Source organism: Xiphophorus couchianus, chromosome 13, assembly GCF_001444195.1.
Source record: "Xiphophorus couchianus chromosome 13, X_couchianus-1.0, whole genome shotgun sequence".
Taxonomy (NCBI): domain Eukaryota; kingdom Metazoa; phylum Chordata; class Actinopteri; order Cyprinodontiformes; family Poeciliidae; genus Xiphophorus; species Xiphophorus couchianus.
In genome coordinates, this window is record NC_040240.1 from 8621701 (window position 1) to 8640583 (window position 18883).

Below are 18883 nucleotides of genomic sequence, written 5' to 3' on the forward strand. Positions count from 1 at the left end.
TGAAAAGCCTACAACTGTCACCACACGTCTGAGGAGGCAGACAGTTTATTTTTTTTATGAGGCCGCATTTATGAAAGGTTCCTGCTTTGCCAATAAGCAGTTAAAATTTTCACTTTTCATACAGGTGTCATATGGTACGAGGAAACGCTGAACATCTACCTCGAAAACCCAAAGAAATACATTCCGGGAACGAAGATGATCTCCAATGGCATCAAAAAGAAAAAGGAGAGAGAAGACCTTATTGCTGACTTGAAGGATGCGACCTCCTAATACGCCGATGATCCCTACAAGAGCATTGTTCATCTTGATGAAATAAATATTTTCTCTATGAACAATAGTTACAGGTTTTATTCCTGACTTGCTTTTGAAAAGTTGGGTGTCAAAATTTTTAACAACCGCTGACTCATCATGATGTTTAGGTTTCTTGGAAGTGCCTGTTTTTAATGACCATGATTGACACCGCCTGCAGTTTGTGAATATTCCAGAAAGCAAAAGTTTTACTGCCACACGCACAAGAGCTGCATTTTTACCTTATACTCTTATTTGTCATTTTTGCCTAACTTTATTTTTTCCCTACATGTTTCACACTGTGTTCGTTTTTCATGTTGCATCAATGGAAAATGTTGGTTTTATTGTTAGTTGACATTTGAGGCTATAATGTCATACAGGCTTGTGTTTTTGTAAACAAAAACCTTGTCTCATTCACACAGTCATTGTTTTGAATACAGAAATCTCAACAGAATGTGTTGCGTAGACACATTTTTTTATGTAATTTAGCAGGTCGCAGAAATAACCTTGTAAAGAGGTGATAATTTTCTTCAAATTTAACATAATCAACATCATTTTTTTTTCTATTTTTCCTCAACATACCTTTCAGTTTTTTGTGGAAAACTCTCAAATAAATAATTTTATTGCAGGTACAATCAGAGAATGATGGAAATACCCAACCTTTAGCATAAGTACATTTCTTTAGTAAGGATTATAAACCACGTCGACAAATAATTGTTCTAACAAAACCATCAGCACCACAATTATTGTATTAATATAAGTTGACAGTTGACAAGAATTTCCCCCAAACAAAACAAATCAGATAAAACTGAGGAAAAGTCTTATGTCCCAGACTCCTTGTAGGGAAACAAAGATTTACATACTTTACTTGTGCATTTCTATCTTAAATAGCTGAGTTAGTTAGTTAGTTAGTTAGTGTTAGGTGAAATGTATATATATTATCATATATTTGTTGTTTCATTTATAACAATAGTGTTACTTATATGATGTTCCGTCTTATATGCCTTTATTGTTTTCTTTCCCTTCAGCATAAAGAATGTTTCTGTATTGTTTGATTTACTTTATTTCCTTTTTACAAGAGGGCCTCCCTGAAGAGAAGCAGTGACAACCGTGCTCACGGGGTTTATTGCTCAGCAGGAACTTCTTCTTCCTTTGAACTGTTAGATAGCTGTAGAACCGTCGCCTTGAAGATGTACGACTTGTTCTGTTTTTACTCTGTGTCTTAATGCAAGATAACATGTGTTTAGTCAGTGATTGTCATTAGCACTGCAACTAAGTAATGAAATGTTTTGTCCCCACCCCTTAGAGTTGCAGTGTTCTCTGTGATAGGGACTCTGAAAGTAATAAAAAGAGAGGAGCGGACAAATGTGTTTCAGAGCGGTTGGAGATTTGTAACTGTAAACACATCTCTATCCGTTCTCCTCGCGAGATCAAAATAATCTAACTCTCTTGTCTTTTCTGTTTGTTCAATTTGTCTTTAATAGGTGTCAAACCTGACAGTTAGTTAGTTAGTTAGTTAGTTAGTTAGTTGTTCCAATTTGCCCCAGTAGGAGTTTGTACCTCGTGTTTGAAGCGTTACATGTAAATATAGATTTTATGTCTTTCTCTGAAATGCCCAGCAGAGGGCGCCATTATTCTAATAAGAGACCGTTAACAAATCGCGCCAGACCAGCGTGCAGACGCTCCTTAGAAGTGTCAGATCCGTCCTAGCGAATCTGAAGTCGATCCGGATGGCACAACAGATACATCAGATCCAGTCGATCCAGTGGGACTGAGGCACCGCTGCTCTGTGGTTTCTGCTGGGCATTTCAGCGCCAGAAGGAGGAAGAAGAGGAGGAGGAGGAAGAAGAGGGGAGGTTTAAAAAAAACTGCATTCCTTTAAAAATTGTGTTATTAACCGGCGGAGGGAAGGGGGAGGTCGATAAGTCGGATCCGATTGATCAGGGTTGCAAATTTTGCACGGTGAATATCAGCGAAGCCTCCCCTGCTCAGCGCGCTTCATTTCTTTAAGGTGAGAGGAGCGTCAGACAGCGTGTCTGCAGGTGCCACACAATCAGATTCAAGTGCAAGGTAGGAGAGAGCCTGTTGATGCCACTTTTCTAATGTTGGTTCATCTACTGGACGGGCTCTACCGCTTATACAAAGCAGGAGAACATTAAACCGGGGGATCATCCCGGTGAATCACATCCCTGCACTGATCAACAATGCTGAAATGTGTGTTAACTCTAACACTATGTTTGAATGGACCCATTACAGTCTTACTACTGTTGCATGACTTATGTGTGTGTGTGTGCGTGTATACTGTATGCTAGTGATACACCCCCTCTTCCTTCTCTAGTCTAATTCTGGCACAGAGGGCGTATGTGCACGGCTGGAATTACAGCGGTGGCTGCATCTGCTGCAGTGACGGGCTTCAACAAGTTTATAGAGCAGCAGTGACAGCCTACAGAGGGTGGGTTGGGTGGATGGGGTGGGAGGGCTCTGAAAGGAGGAAAAAGGAAAAGTGACAGCTGCCAGGGGACTGCAGGATTAGCGCGTGTGCTTAGGGGAGCTTGTGTTGTGTTCATTTCAGGGACAGCAAACAGGCAGCATGGAGCTGATGAAAATTGCATTGTCTCTTCCCATTCTTCTGTGTCCCGCTTGGGCCTTATCCCATCACTCCTACCTGGACGACATCCTGTCGCCTCGCTCAGGTAAGGTATCAGCTGTGAGTGTGTGTTGCTGAACGGAAACAAGCCCAGATGTTCTGTAACAGTAGACCATGTAACATGAGTGTTTCGCCGCAGCGATGCAGAGGGACGTCCTCCCAGCCCTCAGGTTCCTGGATGAGGCATTGAGGTTTGACCCCTGTTGTCTCATGTCGCCTCCTCCACCGCCGCTCTTCCCTCCTCCTCCTCGGCTTTGGAAGAGGGGCACGCCTGTAAGTTAGTGTACCGCACCCTCTCCTAGTCGGCCTGTGCTTCTATTCCCATTGATGGCCACTCATTGAGGAGCTATTGTTTTTATTTATGTGTTAACACGATTGGTGAATGAAGGACACACTGAGCTTATTGGAACCAACCGTTTTCGGAGGTGAAGGGCCGGATAATACGCAATTAACCACAGATTGTTCACCAGGACCCCCAGGACCTCCAGGACCCCAGGTAAGGACTCACCTCAACATTTTACATTTACAGTGCTTTGTAAACACATTTGTGTCTTTTGAACTCTTCACAATGTAGCCACAAACTTCAATGTATTTCTGAAGATACTCGGGGGTTCACCGATTGATCAGCCCTGAATTCTTTAGCTTTAGGTGATCAGCCGATACTCAAATGTCAAAATGATCTTATCCATGTATCTTGCACTGATCTCCACAAAGATCTGAAAATCTCTGCCTTGAGAGAGGGCTGAGTGACAGACCTGCCCACCGGGTCACGAGTAAACATTTCATTTATATTTGAGAGCACTACCACTACCTTTTTACCTGGTGCAGGTAAAAAGCTTGTGCCATGAGCTTTGTTCAGTCTTTTTCAGTAAAATAAGATTGGAACATTGAAGGTGTATTGTACCCTTATAACACCTGACACTGTCAGCCATTTACAAAAAATCAGTATCAGTCCAAATCACAATCGGAAGGTTGGGCTCTTTAAAGACTGACCAGAAAACGGCAATCGGTGCACTTTTGGAAAAAAACATATCACCACAACTTGATGCTGGTACCTCCATGTGTCACCACTACGATGGTGCATGCAGTATGGTGTGAAGTGTTAATTTGCAGGCCAAAAAGTTCAACTTTGGTTCTTTGTGACCAGAACACTTTCTTCCACATGTCCAGTTCAGGTGGGTGTCCACATCTTTGTTGGTTTGCAGTTGTGCTATTCCAGCTCTTGGGATAAAGGTTGAAACTTAATCCTACTGTAATTTTCTACATTAGCCTTTAATTTGCAGTATCAGAAACATAGTGCCGTCGGCATCATGTTGATGGGATGATTTTTTGGGCAACATGTAGAAAAGGTCAAAGGGTGTAAATGGCTTTGCCGGGCCCTGTGCATTAGGTTTTGATTAAATCATGTTGCATTGGATAGCTACAGACATTTAAGGCAGTAGATGGAAATATTGTTCAGCAAGCACAGACAGGAATTTCGATAACCTTGTTACTATTGATCATGCTGCAAATGTCTTGTCCTCAGTATAGGTCACACAAGCTGGATAAAAATGTTTTGTGTCATTTTTCAGGGTGAAATTGGATTGCCTGGTATAAGGGGACCAAAAGGGAGAAAGGTGTGTGTTCTCCTTGAGAATTGTGCCCCTAATTCAAAGCTCTGCTGAAGGAATTTGTCCTTGCACTCATCTGCGCTCTAATGACATCTCTTCTTCTTCTCCTCCCATTTGTCGTCCTCCAGGGAGAAATTGGACGTCCGGGGGCAAGGGTGAGCAGCTTCACTACTGCACGTGTTCCTTCATGCCCCTCTCTAGCTCCCTCCAAGCATTCTCTTTCTATAATCCAATTTGTTTATCTATATCCCCGGAATTCTCCTCCCGTTACTAAATGGGTCATGCAACATTAGTCTCAGCAGTAAGCACTGGGTTGATCTCCCAGGGCATCCTTCGGTACCCTGCTCATTTTTCCTTACTCTCTAGCTCTCCTTGGCTTGGTCCCATTCACCTCCACGACTGAACCCAAGTCCTGCTGATCAAGCCCCTCCACCAGCACTCTCCTTGTGCATTTTAATCTTCCTAAGTGCTTTTGCTTTCCATGATAAATCACACAGGAGGTCCGCTGTGCCTCCAGATGCCGCAGCCTTACACACGGGCTGCCGAACGAAAGCACGGGCTGCAGCTCTGGAATGCAGTTCAGGTGTAAACAAGATGTGAGGATGCTTCTCTTCTGTTCAACTAGCAGAAAGCTGCAGAGTGGGACTAATTAGGGCTTTATGTACTGTATATTCCTCATTTTTAAGGTTTTACATCCAGACTTTTTAAAAATACAAGTCTGAACAGATTTCTTCCAGATTTTCCCGCATCTAGCTCCACCCATCTTCTTCCATGTTCTGGCCAGCGTCTTTGTTTTTGGCTGCAGAAAAGCATGCTGCATGATTCTGCCACAGAGTGTCATGGTAGCGATGCTGTTTTTGGTTGTAATATGACAAGAAATAGTGGGGAAAAAACATGAGCATATAAATCAGTATTTCTAACTGGCACTTTCTTTTCCTGCAGGGCCGTCCTGGCGCGCCCGGTCCCCCAGGGACACCAGGATTTCCAGGATTTCCTGGTCCACAAGGACCCAAAGTAAGTGCCATAAGGTACAAATATATCACTGTGTACTATGGTACACCTATCTACAATGGCACACTAGAGAAATATGTGTCGTAGACATCTGTATATTGGGAATGATTGATTTTTTTAAAAATTGGTTGTAAGGGAGAAAAAGGAGACTCGGGACTCATGGGTTTACCAGGGCTGCGAGGTCCGCCAGGAACAAAGGTCAGAGAGATCTTTACATTATGAAAACAGTCGGGTAGATTCAAGGCCAACCTTAACATTCTCTGCTTGTCTTTTCAGGGTTTACCTGGTTACAAAGGTGACAAGGTAAGCTTAGAGGCAGATGTTCTTCCTGCCAAACCGTAACTGTTTCCAAGAGAAGTTGGAATTGTGAAAAGAACCAATAATGTCAGGGATCCTCCTGACAGTGCAGTGATTTATAGCCTACCCAGTTACATTTATGCAACAGAATAATATCAATGACAGACCCTCTGATGGAGGAAGTTCCAGGAAATGCTTGCTGCTTTCTGTTTTTAATTGAATTTTGACACATTTCAATCTTCTGTTTTCAACGAGGGGGACCGAGGCGACCGTGGCTCTGCAGGACCAAAAGGGGACAAGGTCTGTTTGTTTACACTGCAGGTCCTGAAGTCACCTGGAAACTGTTGTATCTTTGCATTTAGTACTTCTGTTTGGTTCTATGATAATCTGCTCATACTTCGTTCCAGAGGACTTAAACATCTACACTATAAACATCTTCTCCAATTAACTAAAAGTTCCAAGTCAAGAAAGTCTGATGCAAGACAGTTGATTTAAATTGCTGTAGTAATATTTATTTTTCATAACGATTTTTCTCTGTCCAGGGTTCAATTGGTTTGCCTGGGATGCTCGGACAGAAGGTATTGAATAAACTGTTAGGAACTTTCACATTAAAAATGAGCCGGAACCCTGAAGTATGCTCTTCTCTCAGGGTGAGGCGGGCCCAAAGGGAGAGCCAGGTGTTTCTGGGAAGAGAGGACCAACTGGGAGACCAGGGAAAAGAGGCAAACAGGTAAAGAAATCTTGTACTATTTGTGTGACTCTAGTTGTACTAAACAACGTGATAAAAGTGACAGTTCTCTGTGTTTGTGTTTACGGTTGGCCTGCTGTTGAATTTGTGCAGGGTATCAAAGGGCATTCAGGGGCCCCAGGCGTCATGGGACCCCCAGGACCTGCAGGTCCCAATGGCCTCCCTGGCCCACCTGGGCCTCCAGCATCAGGTACTGTAACCAGCTCACACACCCACACCCACACACCTCTGTTCCAACCTCTATATATTGTTTTGACCCCTGTATGCATTATCCATGCACCCTTTTTTCAGGTCTCTACTTGGTGGGGGAGAAAGGAGAGAAGGGCCTCCCGGGCCCGCCAGGTCACTGCGACTGTGATACTGTAATTGGATCAAATAACGCCCCCTTTGGAAACTACTACACAACGCGACGGGGCGGCAACAAACTCACTGCTGTGAGACTCTGCGTGTTGACAGTGCGAACTGAAATCGTACCGTTAGTGTGGCCACTACGTTTGTGAGTGTGCTCCGGTTCTTTATGCAGATATTTGTGGTGAACAGCGAGGAGGAGATGGGTCGCCTTCGTGTCGAAAACGCAATCGTACTAAGGAAAGATAAGCGAATGCTTTACTATAAGGATAAAGACGGCTGGAGTCCCATCCAGGTAATTAGATTCAAAGGTGTACGTTTGGTATTATAATGTCTTGCACAAACAAAAAAAGAGAAGGGAATAAAGCAAAGCAGCACAGATTCTCAATTGGATATGAATGCTGAACTTTGACTGGGCCATGGTAACACATGAATATACTTTGATTCCATGGCATGCCTAGCTGGACATTCATGACTGTTGTCCTAATGAGAGGCGAACCTTTCTTAAAGATTCAACCTTTACCAAGTTTTCTACCAGGACTGCACAGTTTCAGCAGAACAGCATCATGCTGCCACCACCATGTTTTAGCTTGAGAATGAGGTTTTTAGGCTGATATGCATTGTTTTTCTTCTCATGTGGTATTTCCCATGTAGACCAAACACTTCTGTTTATTGTACTGACTCTAAGTAGGGGCATCTGAAGCTGATGCAAATGCATGACATATTCTGTTTTACACTTCTGCATGTAAAAACAAAACAAATCTGAAAACCAAAATATTAATTTCCTACTTGAATATTATGTACTTTTGGTTTGTCCAGCAAAGGGGCCTGGAACCTGCGGCTCCGGAGCCGCATGTAGCTCTAGCTAAGATGATAAGAAACCCAATGTTTTTGAATTTGGACCCAATAATTACAGCTTTAATTGTAAAAATTGAATTTTTGCAAAAATTACATTTTAATTTAAACATAATTTAATTTAAATGAATGTAATTTAAATGAATTTAATTATAATTACATGTAATACAATTTTATTTAAATTTTCAATTTACAAAAGTGTAAATTCCATCTTTGCATTTGCAAAAACATGCAATTTTTCCTGTCATTACTTAAAATCCGTGTACTTTTTTTTTCTTTTTACATAATTTTCCACAAATACTGACATCCTAAAGAAGACAACGTATCCATCTTCTGTTTGCAAGTGTTGTTTTTTATGTCATTTTAAAACCTGAGCATAGAAATAAAATGTCAACTCATCAAAAATGACAAGTCTGGTACTGCAGATATTCATCAAAAATGTCTTATCCAAACGTTCATGTTACATGTGCAAATCTAAACCAGACTTTTAGCCTCACTGGGGATAAAAATGGCTCTTTGCACTGTAAATGCTGCAGACCCCTGGTCTAGCACATGAAATCTCAATCAAATGCAATGTGGTAAGTGGCAATACTTCTGTGAAGCACTGTGCATTCGAACATGTACTGATCTTCAGCTTGAAAGCATAATATGCTTAGTCTCTAAATGATCTCGTGCTAGCATTCTTTTAGTCTGCATAGCAACACCTGGACAGCGTTTATATTTTCTGTCCCTGCAGCCCTTTCAGCCATTCCAGTCCACGGAGACCGTCCCAGAGAGAGGAGGTGTGTGTGGGGATGGGAAGGTGCAGATCCAGCACGGGGAGGAGTGCGACGACGGAAACCAGATCGTCACAGACGCTTGTCTCAGTAAGTAAAACGCACAGACTATATTCTCAGTTTCATTTCAGATTATTATGCAGCAGTTTTACTATAAACTAGTCTAGGGTTTTGCCACAGGAAAAAATAGAAGCATGCTGCAGAGCAAAGCCACAGCATGCCACTGGATCCTGTGCTCATGTGGCGCAGTCTAAAAGACTTTCCTTGATCTTTTATTAATCCCTCGCCCGTCCCTTTCCCTGCCAACCTCTCACTGCGCTCTGCCTCTATCCAATTAAATTAGCAGGAAAATGCTTTGCTGGCATCGCCGAACATGGGTCGCTGTGCCAAAGAAATTAGTAACGTCTTCTTTCTCCTGCCCCGTTGCGTTCTCACATTTTCTCTTACCCCCCTGCAGATTGTAAGTGGGCCTACTGTGGAGATGGATACCGACATGAGGGTATAGAAGAGTGCGATGGGAAAGATTTTGGTTACCAGACCTGCAAATCCTATCTCCCCGGGTACGCTAACTGATTCTTAGAGCATGCACACATGTATTTTACTGGGTTATTTTTTTAATTACAGCAACTCTCATTACAGATTTTAAGACGATACGATAAAAGGAAAGCGGTTTTAAGGTGTAAACAATTCATACACCTTAAATTTTCTTTCCAGTCATGCCACGTTACGATCACAAACTTCAATGTATTTTATTGGAATTTTTTGACATAGTCCAACACAAAGTAGAGCACAATTGTGGAGTGAATCAAAAAAGGTAGTGGCAGCATAATGCTGTGGAGTTGCTTTTTCTTAGTATGGACCTCTCAGGCTATATTAAGCTAATGGGAAGACGAGTGAAGCTACATATAGAGCTACGTCAAGAGATATCTAGAAAATGAGGACCCAAGAAAAAAGTGAGGATAGTGAGGGAGTTAAAATATCTTAATACATCACTGATTGTAAAGTGCAGCAATTTTTAAACGTGAAATATTGCTAAATTATATTTAACAAAAAAACTGAGCTGCAGATGCAGAGGTAGACATATTTTCATGTATTTTTATCGGGACTCCCTGACTTCTTTAAGTTTGCCCTGCTTCTATTTTCATGTTAGCAGACTGGTAAATGATATTTTCATTCATTTTTAACCACTCTCTATGTTTTTTGCAGGTCCTTCGGGCAGCTTAAATGCACCGAGTCCTGCCTCATTGATTCTACCGGCTGCAAGTACTTCACCTGAATACAGAAGGCCTCCCTGAATGAAGAAATTGTACTTCAGACTTCCTCTGGAGTACCAAAACTCTGAAACCAACAAGTGATGCGCTGAAAGACGGCACTAAAGCGAAGCTGATGTGCCTGCTCCCAGGCATGAAAAGTCATGGAAGAATGTTTTTTTAGTTTTTTTTTTACATCAACTGTAGTACCCTCCACACCTTGAGGTTTGGTCTTGAGCCCATGGATAACAGCTCCATGGGCTGCAGCACTGTTAGAAAATCATTAGAGATGGGGGGAAGCATTTTAAGGATGTAATGATTGCACCATGTGAAATACTTAACGCTGTTTAAGACGTGCTGACTGTTAATGCAGAAATAAGCTATGTGCTCTTTCCTACAAGACGTTAGAAAAGGGTTGTATTGTATTGTCGTATGCAAATGTAAGGCGCCTGAATGTTCTTACTCCTGTGCAATGTATAACAAAACACGTGTTTATTAATTACAATGTTGTGATATTGCATGCAAATATGTATAAGTGCACAGCAGACTGCTTTATCTGTTCAAAGCTGTAGCCATATTGTGTCCCCTCTAGCAGAGGAATTTCAAACAATCCGACAGGAAAACATGAATGTCCTTTAGCAAAAACATAGTAATAACATACGGTTACTGAAGCAGCATGATGTATGAATGTAAGTGTACATTTGATAAAATAATAACATCAATAAAGACTTGATCTGCACATCGGGGCTTGTGTGGAAAGCAGCCAAGCGGAAGAAAAAGATCTGCAGCAGCTTCCTGTAGATATTCCTGTAAATATTCCTGCACTTGTTGCTTTTCTCGTTCAAAAGAAGGATCTCTGCAGCACAGAAACACAATGCTGTCCCTCACTGGCAACAAAGACTAAGTCATGTATTTTTATTCTGCAATTATTCTGCACTGTATTATTGAGAATATTTAAATGGAGTGAAAAATAATGCTCCTTACCATTTTGTTCAAATGTCTGTCATCCTGGTTATATTAAAAAAAGTAATTATTAAATAAACATGAATGATGTTAAGGACAACAACAGATATGTGAGAAGGTAAAAGCATCACCCCAAACCACTTCATTGGTCTTATTTCATGGAAACATTTTGCTGTTTCTGTGCTTGATGTTCCATTCATAGATGTTTCACCTGCTTTAGCTATGAGAATCCCAACTGTAAATAATCATGATCTCACTTCCTTCTTTTTTAGTTTGCTTGGCCCAGACTCTGTCTCTTTATTCACAACTTTTGAGGTACTGAAAAAATTCTCAATTTTTTTCTCTCCCGCAGGTCTGGTGAAGATGGATAAATGTTCATAGTTACTTTTCTTGGGTTTTTTTTTCTCATGTCACTTGGAAAAGCTCTGATTGCCCATCACTACCATACGAGTACCATTTATTATGTTTCTGTGTCAAGTTGTCCTTCTTGAAAAGAATTTGATCCAGAATCAGAAATGCTTTGAGGCATAACTTTACTGATTTGTTCTCAAACTGTGACTGAAATACTGTAAATATTACAGAAAGCACTGCAAATGTAAAACAAAATCAAATCTGAGAATAACATATTAAGAAAAAAAATGATCACAGTAAAATAAACATCCCACAATTGAAATGCAGTCTCATATGAATTTGATCCTTACTGGTAAAGAACATTGCAGATGTGGCGCCTCTTAAGACTCAATCAATACAATTTGGATCAAACTATATCTGATTCTGGATCTAGTTCTTTGCAGGAAGGACAATTTGACACAGCCAGTGTAGAAAGATAACAAGTAACACTTGCTTGAAAGCAATTTAATGGGCTACAGTAATAAGAGCTGTATTTTGTGGTCCATTTTATAATCATTATGTAATGATTGATTGGATGAGTTTGTGCAATTAGTTACCAGTTTTGATTCATTTTCTAAACGTTTTGACACGATGAGAGCCTTTTGCAAACACTTTTGCTGTACTTATGGTCACTTTGATCATGAATATTGCTGTTTAGGCCCGTGTGTTAACTGACTTGAAAATGAGGAGTTTTGAGTCGACAACTGCACAAGAAAAGCTGTAAATTATGAATAATAAAGTGCAGAAGGATAACAATTGCGTGCAATGAAAAAAGAAACTTTCAACCATTTGAACAAAATACTCTAATTTATTACAAGTCATTTTATTAGATTAGAATTACAGTAACTTGAGCAAATTAGAGTACTTTGTTAAGCTGGTTCAAAGAAAAAAACATTTCAGTGTGCTGCAGAGTACAAAAATTTGACAAAACTGATGTTAAACTTTACAGAAAAAGAGTAAGTATCTGGTTCAGGCTGATTCACCTGCTGTGGAAGTTAATGATTTTCTTTTTTCATTTGATCCATTGGACCAAAAAAACTCACTAATCGAGCAGACTTCTCTCTGTGGGACATATGAGAACATGACAAGACGCAGATGAGTTCATAACATCCGTCAGTGAAGTTCAGCAAGACATCAACACCAAGGTACATTTTTTTTATCTTCTAGCTCCAACATGTTGTTGATCTCCTCGTTGGGTCTGGCTCTGGTTGCTGTCTCTCCTTCAAACGGGAATGAACAACAGCTGTCCAGAATCCTGGTACATCTTCAATTGGACCTGCTACCAATATGTTGACACAAAGACGACCTGGGCTGATGTGGCGGTCCACTGTGTTTCTGTGGGCGGCAATGTGGTGTCCATCCACAGTCAGGAGGAACAAAACTATGTCAATTCCGTGATTAAGACCTTTGATCCTACTCAGGCCTTCACCTGGATTGGACTCTCTGATCTCCACAAGGAAGGATTCTGGATGAGGTCAGATGGGGTCCAAAGTGGATTTTCTTTATTGGGACGGAAGACAACCAGATAACAGAGAAGCACGTGAACACTGTGGACATATCAACATGCACCCACACTATAAGTGGAACGATAACGTGCGCTCTGAAACATTGTCTATTGTTTGTGGAATGCGCAGGGTTTGTCAATAGCAATGCGGAAAAACATCTGAATCTGCTGTCCAACTTAACTTGTTTCTGCAGCCGTGAAATAAATGTGCTTGATTCAGAAAAAATAAAGCTGCCTTCCAGAAACCTTGTTTGAATGATTGTTGAATACTATTTATCTTTTGGTAAAAAGGTTAATAAAGGAGCAATGTTGTGATGACTTCCTGACAGTGAAGTCTCAAAACAGTAGACGTTTTTAAAGAGCCTGATTTCAAGGATCAAATCAGGAAGTAAACTTTCTTTTAAGTCATATTTCACATAAGTAGCATTTTTATAGCAACTGAAGATAAAATAGTGACTTGACGATGATATTAAATGTCACTATGTGCCTGAAAAACACAGAATGCTGCCCCTGTAATCTTGCAATCATGGAAAAAACTAAATAAATCACCTGCAATGCTGTGTGCGTTCAGGACAAGATAAAGTAACTATGACATGATTTCTTTTACTTTAGTGTTTAGAAATGTGAATAACTATTGAAAGTACAGAATAATGAAACAATCAACAATCACATGCTGCAGGAGAAAAACTTTCTTTTTACTTAAAAAGATTAAATATCAGCTTTAGGGGGATACAACCCTTGGAGGTTGTAGGGAAATGTTAAATTAATGATTATCTTTCTTTTTCTTTTTTTTTTCCATTTGCTAAATTCATTTGACCAATGAAACTCGCCAATCGAGCAGACGCCTCTCTGTGGGATGAATCAGAACGTGACAAAAGGCGGACGACTTCATTACATCTATCAGTGAAGTTCAGGAAGCCATCAACATTTTTGGGTACATTTTTTGTCTCCTAACTCCAACATGTTGTTGATCTTCTTGTTGGGTCTGGCTCTGGTTGCCATGTCTCCCTCGAACGGGAATGAACTTGTGCTAGCGACAAACAATTGTCCGGAATTCTGGTACAGCTTCAACGACCGCTGCTACAAGTACATCGCCACAAAGATGACCTGGGCTGACGCCGAGCTCTACTGTCTGTCCATTGACAGCAACCTGGCGTCCATCCACAGTCTGGAGGAACAGAATTTTGTCAATTCCATGATCAAGAGCTTTGATCCTACTCAGGCCTTCACCTGGATTGGACTCACCGATCTCCACAAGGAAGGATCCTGGATGTGGTCAGATGGGTCCAAAATGGATTTTCTCTATTGGGACGGAGGACAACCAGATAATGCAGGAGGAAATGAAAACTGTGGACACACCAACATGTACACACACTATAAGTGGAATGACTATGTGTGCTCCCTGACATTTTCTTTCGTCTGTAAAAAACACTGTGTTTGTTGTCTGTAGAGGCAGGGGAAATCATTTGAATCTGCTGTGCAATTTAACTTGTGTCGGCAGTCATGAAATACATCTGTATAATTAATAAAAAATGAACCTGCTCTCCAAAAAACCTCTTTGTGATTATTGAATACTATTTGTAACTAAATGTTCTTACATTTTTCTGTGATGTAGTACATCTCAAGCATTAGATCTAATAAAATCAAAACAAACAAAAAAAAACCCCAAGATTAATCTTTTGGAACTGAAATTTGTGGCATTGGATGTATTTTAATAACTTGTGTTTTTTATTTACTTTTTTTTTTTTCAAGCTCTTTGGACATTTTTAAAGCAGCACTTTAAGTGTAGTTGACATTTTTGTGAAAAAATATAACTTGTGTGAGGAAAATTCAGCAGAATGTTACACAAGATCCATGGTGTACTTTGGTCCAGAGACAAAGTCTGAGCAAACAGTACATGTTGTACTGTAAACTTTGTGTGGGGTTTATTGATTTCCCTTAGCCGCCCTCATTATTTTCAACAGTCGGAAACATTCATTTTAAATTGACAAACTATTAGTGTGAATATTTCCAAACACACTTCGCTGACTTAAAGTGCCACAGATATGGAAAAAGTTTTTAATTTAACTGGCTTGAGGTGAATTCATTTGAAAGTTTATAGCAACTTCGAGTGTAACAAATGAGGTTGGACAAGGACCCAGGAATAATTTGAAGTTGGTGAGAGGAGGTGAAATATCTTTTTAAATCACTCACCGGGAACTAAGTTATTTTGTATGTGGAAATAAATGCTTCTGCAAAGAATTTTACTTATTAAAAAAAAAGTAAAATAAAACATAAAACTGAGCCACAAATGCGTAGGTGGACATATTTTAATGAATTTTGACTCCAACTTTGATTTTTTTTTTAAGCTAACCATTTTCCTGCTTTATGTTTATGTAAGCAGAACTACTTTAAACAAGAAATTGTATTTTTGTCCATGTGCTCAGATCCATAAAAAGTCACGGATTTTTTTGCTGGTGTTCTTGAGGTAACTATAATATATAGCAAAAAATAAAAGAAAAACATTTTGTTTTTGCATCAGCCTATAAAGCATGAATGAATACGTGTAATCAGATGAATGTTTGTGGGCGGGGCCTTTGCGGAAAGCAGCCAATCAGAGGAAAGATTCCTGCAGCAGCGTCACTCACTGCCACGTAGAGGAGAAGCTGCTTCTGCTGCTGCAGTTTTATGTTTTCTGCGTGTTTTCTTCTTAAATTTGCCTGAAGTTGGGTGTGTGGGCATGTGGCTGGTCGTGCTGCTCGGCTCCTCCATGCTGGCCTCCGTCAGCGGCGGGAAGCTGCCCGAAGCCGAGGTGGACATAGAGGTTCTGCACAGGCCCTTCATCTGTCACCGAAGGTCCAAGTACGGAGACATGCTGCTGGTGCATCATGACGGATACTTTGAGAACGGGACCATGTTTTACTCCAGGTACAAAGTGTTTCCATGACTTGCTTATTAAAGAATTTGAAACATAATAAGATGGGGGAAAAAAAAACAAACAAGTCTTCATGTTTTTTCCTGGTGGATTATGTTCTAGCATGTTGTGTAACAGAGGTTAGAACACTGATCCCCTCTCTTCTTTGTGACAGTAAAAAAAAAAAGAAAAGTTTTCGTCACCCACAAACCTAAAATTTCACAAAAAGCTTAAGTGTTTGTACGCAAAACTCTCCATTTGTTGGCATCACGTGATTAAAACCTTAACCGGAACTGATACTTTTACAGACGTAGGGGTCATTAATATTGTATAAAGGAAAAGATGCAGCAGGTCCAGTCTAATGCACTTTTACGTTTGGACTAGAGAAGGTGCTTGTTTGGACCTGGCTGGCATTTTACCTTCTCCTGGCTGCTTGGAAATATTTACTTTAACAACTACAAGAACAAAAAGCAGATTCAGCCAGTACTCTGATTAATATTAGGTGCAATAATCATTTAAAAATCAGAAGGTTTTCATATTATATATTTTGAATTGTGTGCATTAAAATCAATATTAGAATAAGAAAACTTTTGTATTTTCATTGTTATAACTATATTAACGAATATATTGTATTGTTTTAGCAGCAGAAGGAATAATTGTCTTTCGTCCACTTCATCAAGCTCATTTTAAAGGATCGTGTTGATTATGGTATTCTACTGTAAAATAGTTTTATTCTTTCTCAATATTATTATACTGTGAAAATCTCATTGCACCCAATGGGAACTATCTCTCAAGTTTTAAAATGTTGCTGGTGAACCCAAGACAGTGCCCGACGTTTATAAGAGCTGTATTGTTGCTAAGTATGGAAACCAATTGTGTGGATATTGCCTTACAAAGGGCAACTACGGCATTGCTTATCATATCTGAATATTTCACAAAAAGGTTCTATGTCTTATAAAACTATGAAACATCACTAGTTGTAATTAAGCAGACTCAGTGATTCCCCCAGTATAATATAAGCCTGGCGGGCCACCAGGCTTTACTGGCTCCACCCCCCACCAGGCTAAGCGGCACACTGAGTTGGATGTGAGGGATGCGCACCAATTTTGTTGGCTTCACGTGCTATTATTTCCAAATTATGATGCCTGCTCGTGCACCTCCAAATATTTGTAACTTTTAAGATTTCTTTTTACGCAAAAACATGGAGGGCCGCCGGTGGACTGCCCTAGCGCCTCTACTACCAGGTTTAGCAGATTTTCTGTAGGAAACTCTTAGAGTGAACAGGTTTATTTTTAAATACCAACCTCTTGCTCACGACTGTCAAACTGTGAATGAAGGCACTGGTGACACCTTTAAATGGCGTCTCTCTCGTTATGTTTTCCCGACAGTCGAAGGCAAAATGAGAAAGCAATGTGGTTCACGTTGGGGATCAGGGAGGTACTCAAAGGCTGGGATGTAGGCCTGCAGGACATGTGTTCAGGAGAGAAGAGGAAACTGGTAATACCTCCAGACCTGGCCTATGGGAAGGAAGGGAAAGGTAGAGAGGCCTTGTTTGTCTTCTGTCTTCAATGCATGCTGCTGAACACAGTCTCTCTATGTGATATTCATGTTTCTTTGTCTTACTTCCAGTGGTTTTCTAGGACTATCATGCTAAGCTGAAACTTTATTGTGGGACAGTGGTCTGCTTTGACTCAGCATGGAGCATGCAAACAGTTCTGTGCTTTCACTCTGGTAAGCACAAACTACACTAACCAAAACTATCGCCCTGTAGAAGCTAACCATCCATTTTATAGATGTCAAAATATCCAAAAGCTTGGCTGAAAGACTGAAACTGCCCAATGACTGTTTTGTTGAAGTAATTTTTTGATGGTTCTATTTATTAACCTGACTTGTTACCTGTGACCAGGTAAGATCCCACCGGAGAGCACGCTGACCTTCTTGGTTGAACTGCTTGAAATCAGAAATGGCCCGAGGTCTCACGAGTCCTTTCAGGAGATGGACCTCAATGACGACTGGAGGCTCTCCAGATACGAGGTGACCACAAAGATTTTTCTCTTCAGCAATAAGTTGAGTGTACAGAGTCAAGAAAAAGTGTTTATCTCTTTCAGGCTTCTTTAGTTTTTTTCACATAATTATTGCAGACAGAGTTTTTGTTGTTTGTTTTTACTTGGTATTTATCGTATTTTTTTTAGTATTTACTTTGTTTAATCCCTATATCTCACTGTTTGTCTGTTTTAGGTGAAAGAATATCTCAGGAAGGAGTTTGAGCGCCACGGCTACCCGCCCAATGACACGTTACATGAGAACATGGCGGCCGATATCTTCGCCAAAGAGGACACGAACAACGATGGTTTCCTATCTGCAAGAGAGTTCACCTACAAACACGACGAACTGTAACATCACTGCTGTGGCTTGTTGCTTAAACACAAGAGACTCTCAGGTTATTTAAAGCAGCATGCTTGTGTGAAACACAACTGTGAAACTGGTTGCGTCATACATTTTAAGCAGACTGTTTTGCTTTTGAGGCCAAGTTTTCAATCAGAGGTAAGATTTTTAAAAACCAAGAATAGCAAAGAAGGTAAATCATTTGGCTTTCCATTCGAACACATAAGATCATTGAAGACAAACAGTTTTGTTCAGAAGTTTTCATCTAATCAGCAGGGGCTAAATGTTCTTTTAGTGGAATAAGTATACCACAAAAAACTTAATTGTCTCTTGCAATAGTCTCAAAACTTTATATATACACCTTCACTAGTAGTTGGTTTGATGTTTTTTAGGAAGTAGCAGAAAAACCATACGGCTTCTGTGGGGCCTTGAACAAGCTCTGGAGCTAAATATTTTACCACTACTCATCTTATGAGAAATTGCTAAATTATTTAAAATATTTCTCTTTTTCACCTGGACCTGGCTTTCAAGTACATTTTTTCATGTACGTAGCTGTATATCCAGAATAATGACTTTCATGCCAATCATGAAGGTATATAAACTTCTGACCAGAACTGCAGGTCAAATGACTCCACTCCATCTGAATTAAAAAAAACAAAAACCTATGGTGCTCACAGTTTTCCTACTGTAGAAATGCCTTGTCTTTTTTTGTTGTCGTTGTTGTTGACATCTTTCTAAAGCTAATTTTCTGAATCCATTTGGATAGGAAAACATAAACTCTCCAAAAACTTGATTATCATCAAAACAAATTTACCTTAAAATCTGGAACATGTGTTATATTTATTGTATTAAGCATTAAAATAGTTCTTTTAAAGAGATTTGATCTTTTTTTTTTCTAGAAAAAGGAACTCGGACACG

At 40.1% G+C, this 18883-nt stretch overlaps 3 protein-coding genes across 5 annotated transcripts; all 3 read left to right on the forward strand.

Annotated features, from left to right (window-relative positions):
* The first annotated feature begins 1815 nt into the window (after nt 1-1815).
* LOC114155898 (acetylcholinesterase collagenic tail peptide-like) lies at nt 1816-11064 on the forward strand. 3 transcript variants are annotated; one of them, XM_028036039.1, is made up of 18 exons: nt 1816-2740; nt 2861-2981; nt 3075-3208; nt 3324-3431; nt 4507-4551; nt 4674-4700; nt 5488-5559; nt 5692-5754; nt 5833-5859; nt 6109-6153; nt 6396-6431; nt 6503-6583; nt 6695-6791; nt 6893-7035; nt 7125-7244; nt 8541-8670; nt 9038-9140; nt 9787-11064. In XM_028036039.1, the coding sequence occupies exons 2-18, from the start codon at nt 2879-2881 to the stop codon at nt 9854-9856; spliced, it is 1404 nt and encodes a 467-aa protein (XP_027891840.1). In that variant the 5' UTR covers nt 1816-2740; nt 2861-2878; the 3' UTR covers nt 9857-11064. The 3 variants fall into 3 exon arrangements, with proteins under 3 accessions (XP_027891840.1, XP_027891841.1, XP_027891842.1); XM_028036040.1 differs by having other exon boundaries at nt 1816-2358; nt 9787-11030; XM_028036041.1 differs by having other exon boundaries at nt 1816-2299; nt 9787-11030.
* Nucleotides 11065-12252: 1188 nt separating this feature from the next.
* LOC114155902 (lactose-binding lectin l-2-like) lies at nt 12253-14240 on the forward strand. The gene is made up of 2 exons (XM_028036048.1): nt 12253-12342; nt 13634-14240. The coding sequence occupies exon 2, from the start codon at nt 13649-13651 to the stop codon at nt 14135-14137; it is 489 nt and encodes a 162-aa protein (XP_027891849.1). The 5' UTR covers nt 12253-12342; nt 13634-13648; the 3' UTR covers nt 14138-14240.
* Nucleotides 14241-15293: 1053 nt separating this feature from the next.
* On the forward strand, nt 15294-18839 carry LOC114155901 (peptidyl-prolyl cis-trans isomerase FKBP14-like). The gene is made up of 4 exons (XM_028036047.1): nt 15294-15594; nt 16969-17117; nt 17487-17614; nt 17819-18839. Exons 1-4 carry the CDS (start codon nt 15407-15409, stop codon nt 17975-17977), a joined length of 624 nt encoding a protein of 207 aa, XP_027891848.1. The 5' UTR covers nt 15294-15406; the 3' UTR covers nt 17978-18839.
* The last annotated feature ends 44 nt before the right edge of the window (nt 18840-18883 follow it).

What these genes read in the sequence shown, in the direction of transcription:
- LOC114155898 (XM_028036039.1), top strand. Translation starts at nt 2,879, where the DNA reads ATGGAGCTGATGAAAATTGCATTGTCTCTTCCCATTCTTCTGTGTCCC. An exon ending in GAGGTCCGCCAGGAACAAAG is followed by an intron (nt 5,755 to 5,832) that starts GTCAGAGAGATC and finishes TTGTCTTTTCAG; the next exon opens with GGTTTACCTGGTTACAAAGG. An exon ending in CGTCACAGACGCTTGTCTCA is followed by an intron (nt 8,671 to 9,037) that starts GTAAGTAAAACG and finishes ACCCCCCTGCAG; the next exon opens with ATTGTAAGTGGGCCTACTGT.
- LOC114155902 (XM_028036048.1), top strand. Translation starts at nt 13,649, where the DNA reads ATGTTGTTGATCTTCTTGTTGGGTCTGGCTCTGGTTGCCATGTCTCCC.
- LOC114155901 (XM_028036047.1), top strand. Translation starts at nt 15,407, where the DNA reads ATGTGGCTGGTCGTGCTGCTCGGCTCCTCCATGCTGGCCTCCGTCAGC. An exon ending in CTATGGGAAGGAAGGGAAAG is followed by an intron (nt 17,118 to 17,486) that starts GTAGAGAGGCCT and finishes ACCTGTGACCAG; the next exon opens with GTAAGATCCCACCGGAGAGC. An exon ending in GGAGGCTCTCCAGATACGAG is followed by an intron (nt 17,615 to 17,818) that starts GTGACCACAAAG and finishes TGTCTGTTTTAG; the next exon opens with GTGAAAGAATATCTCAGGAA.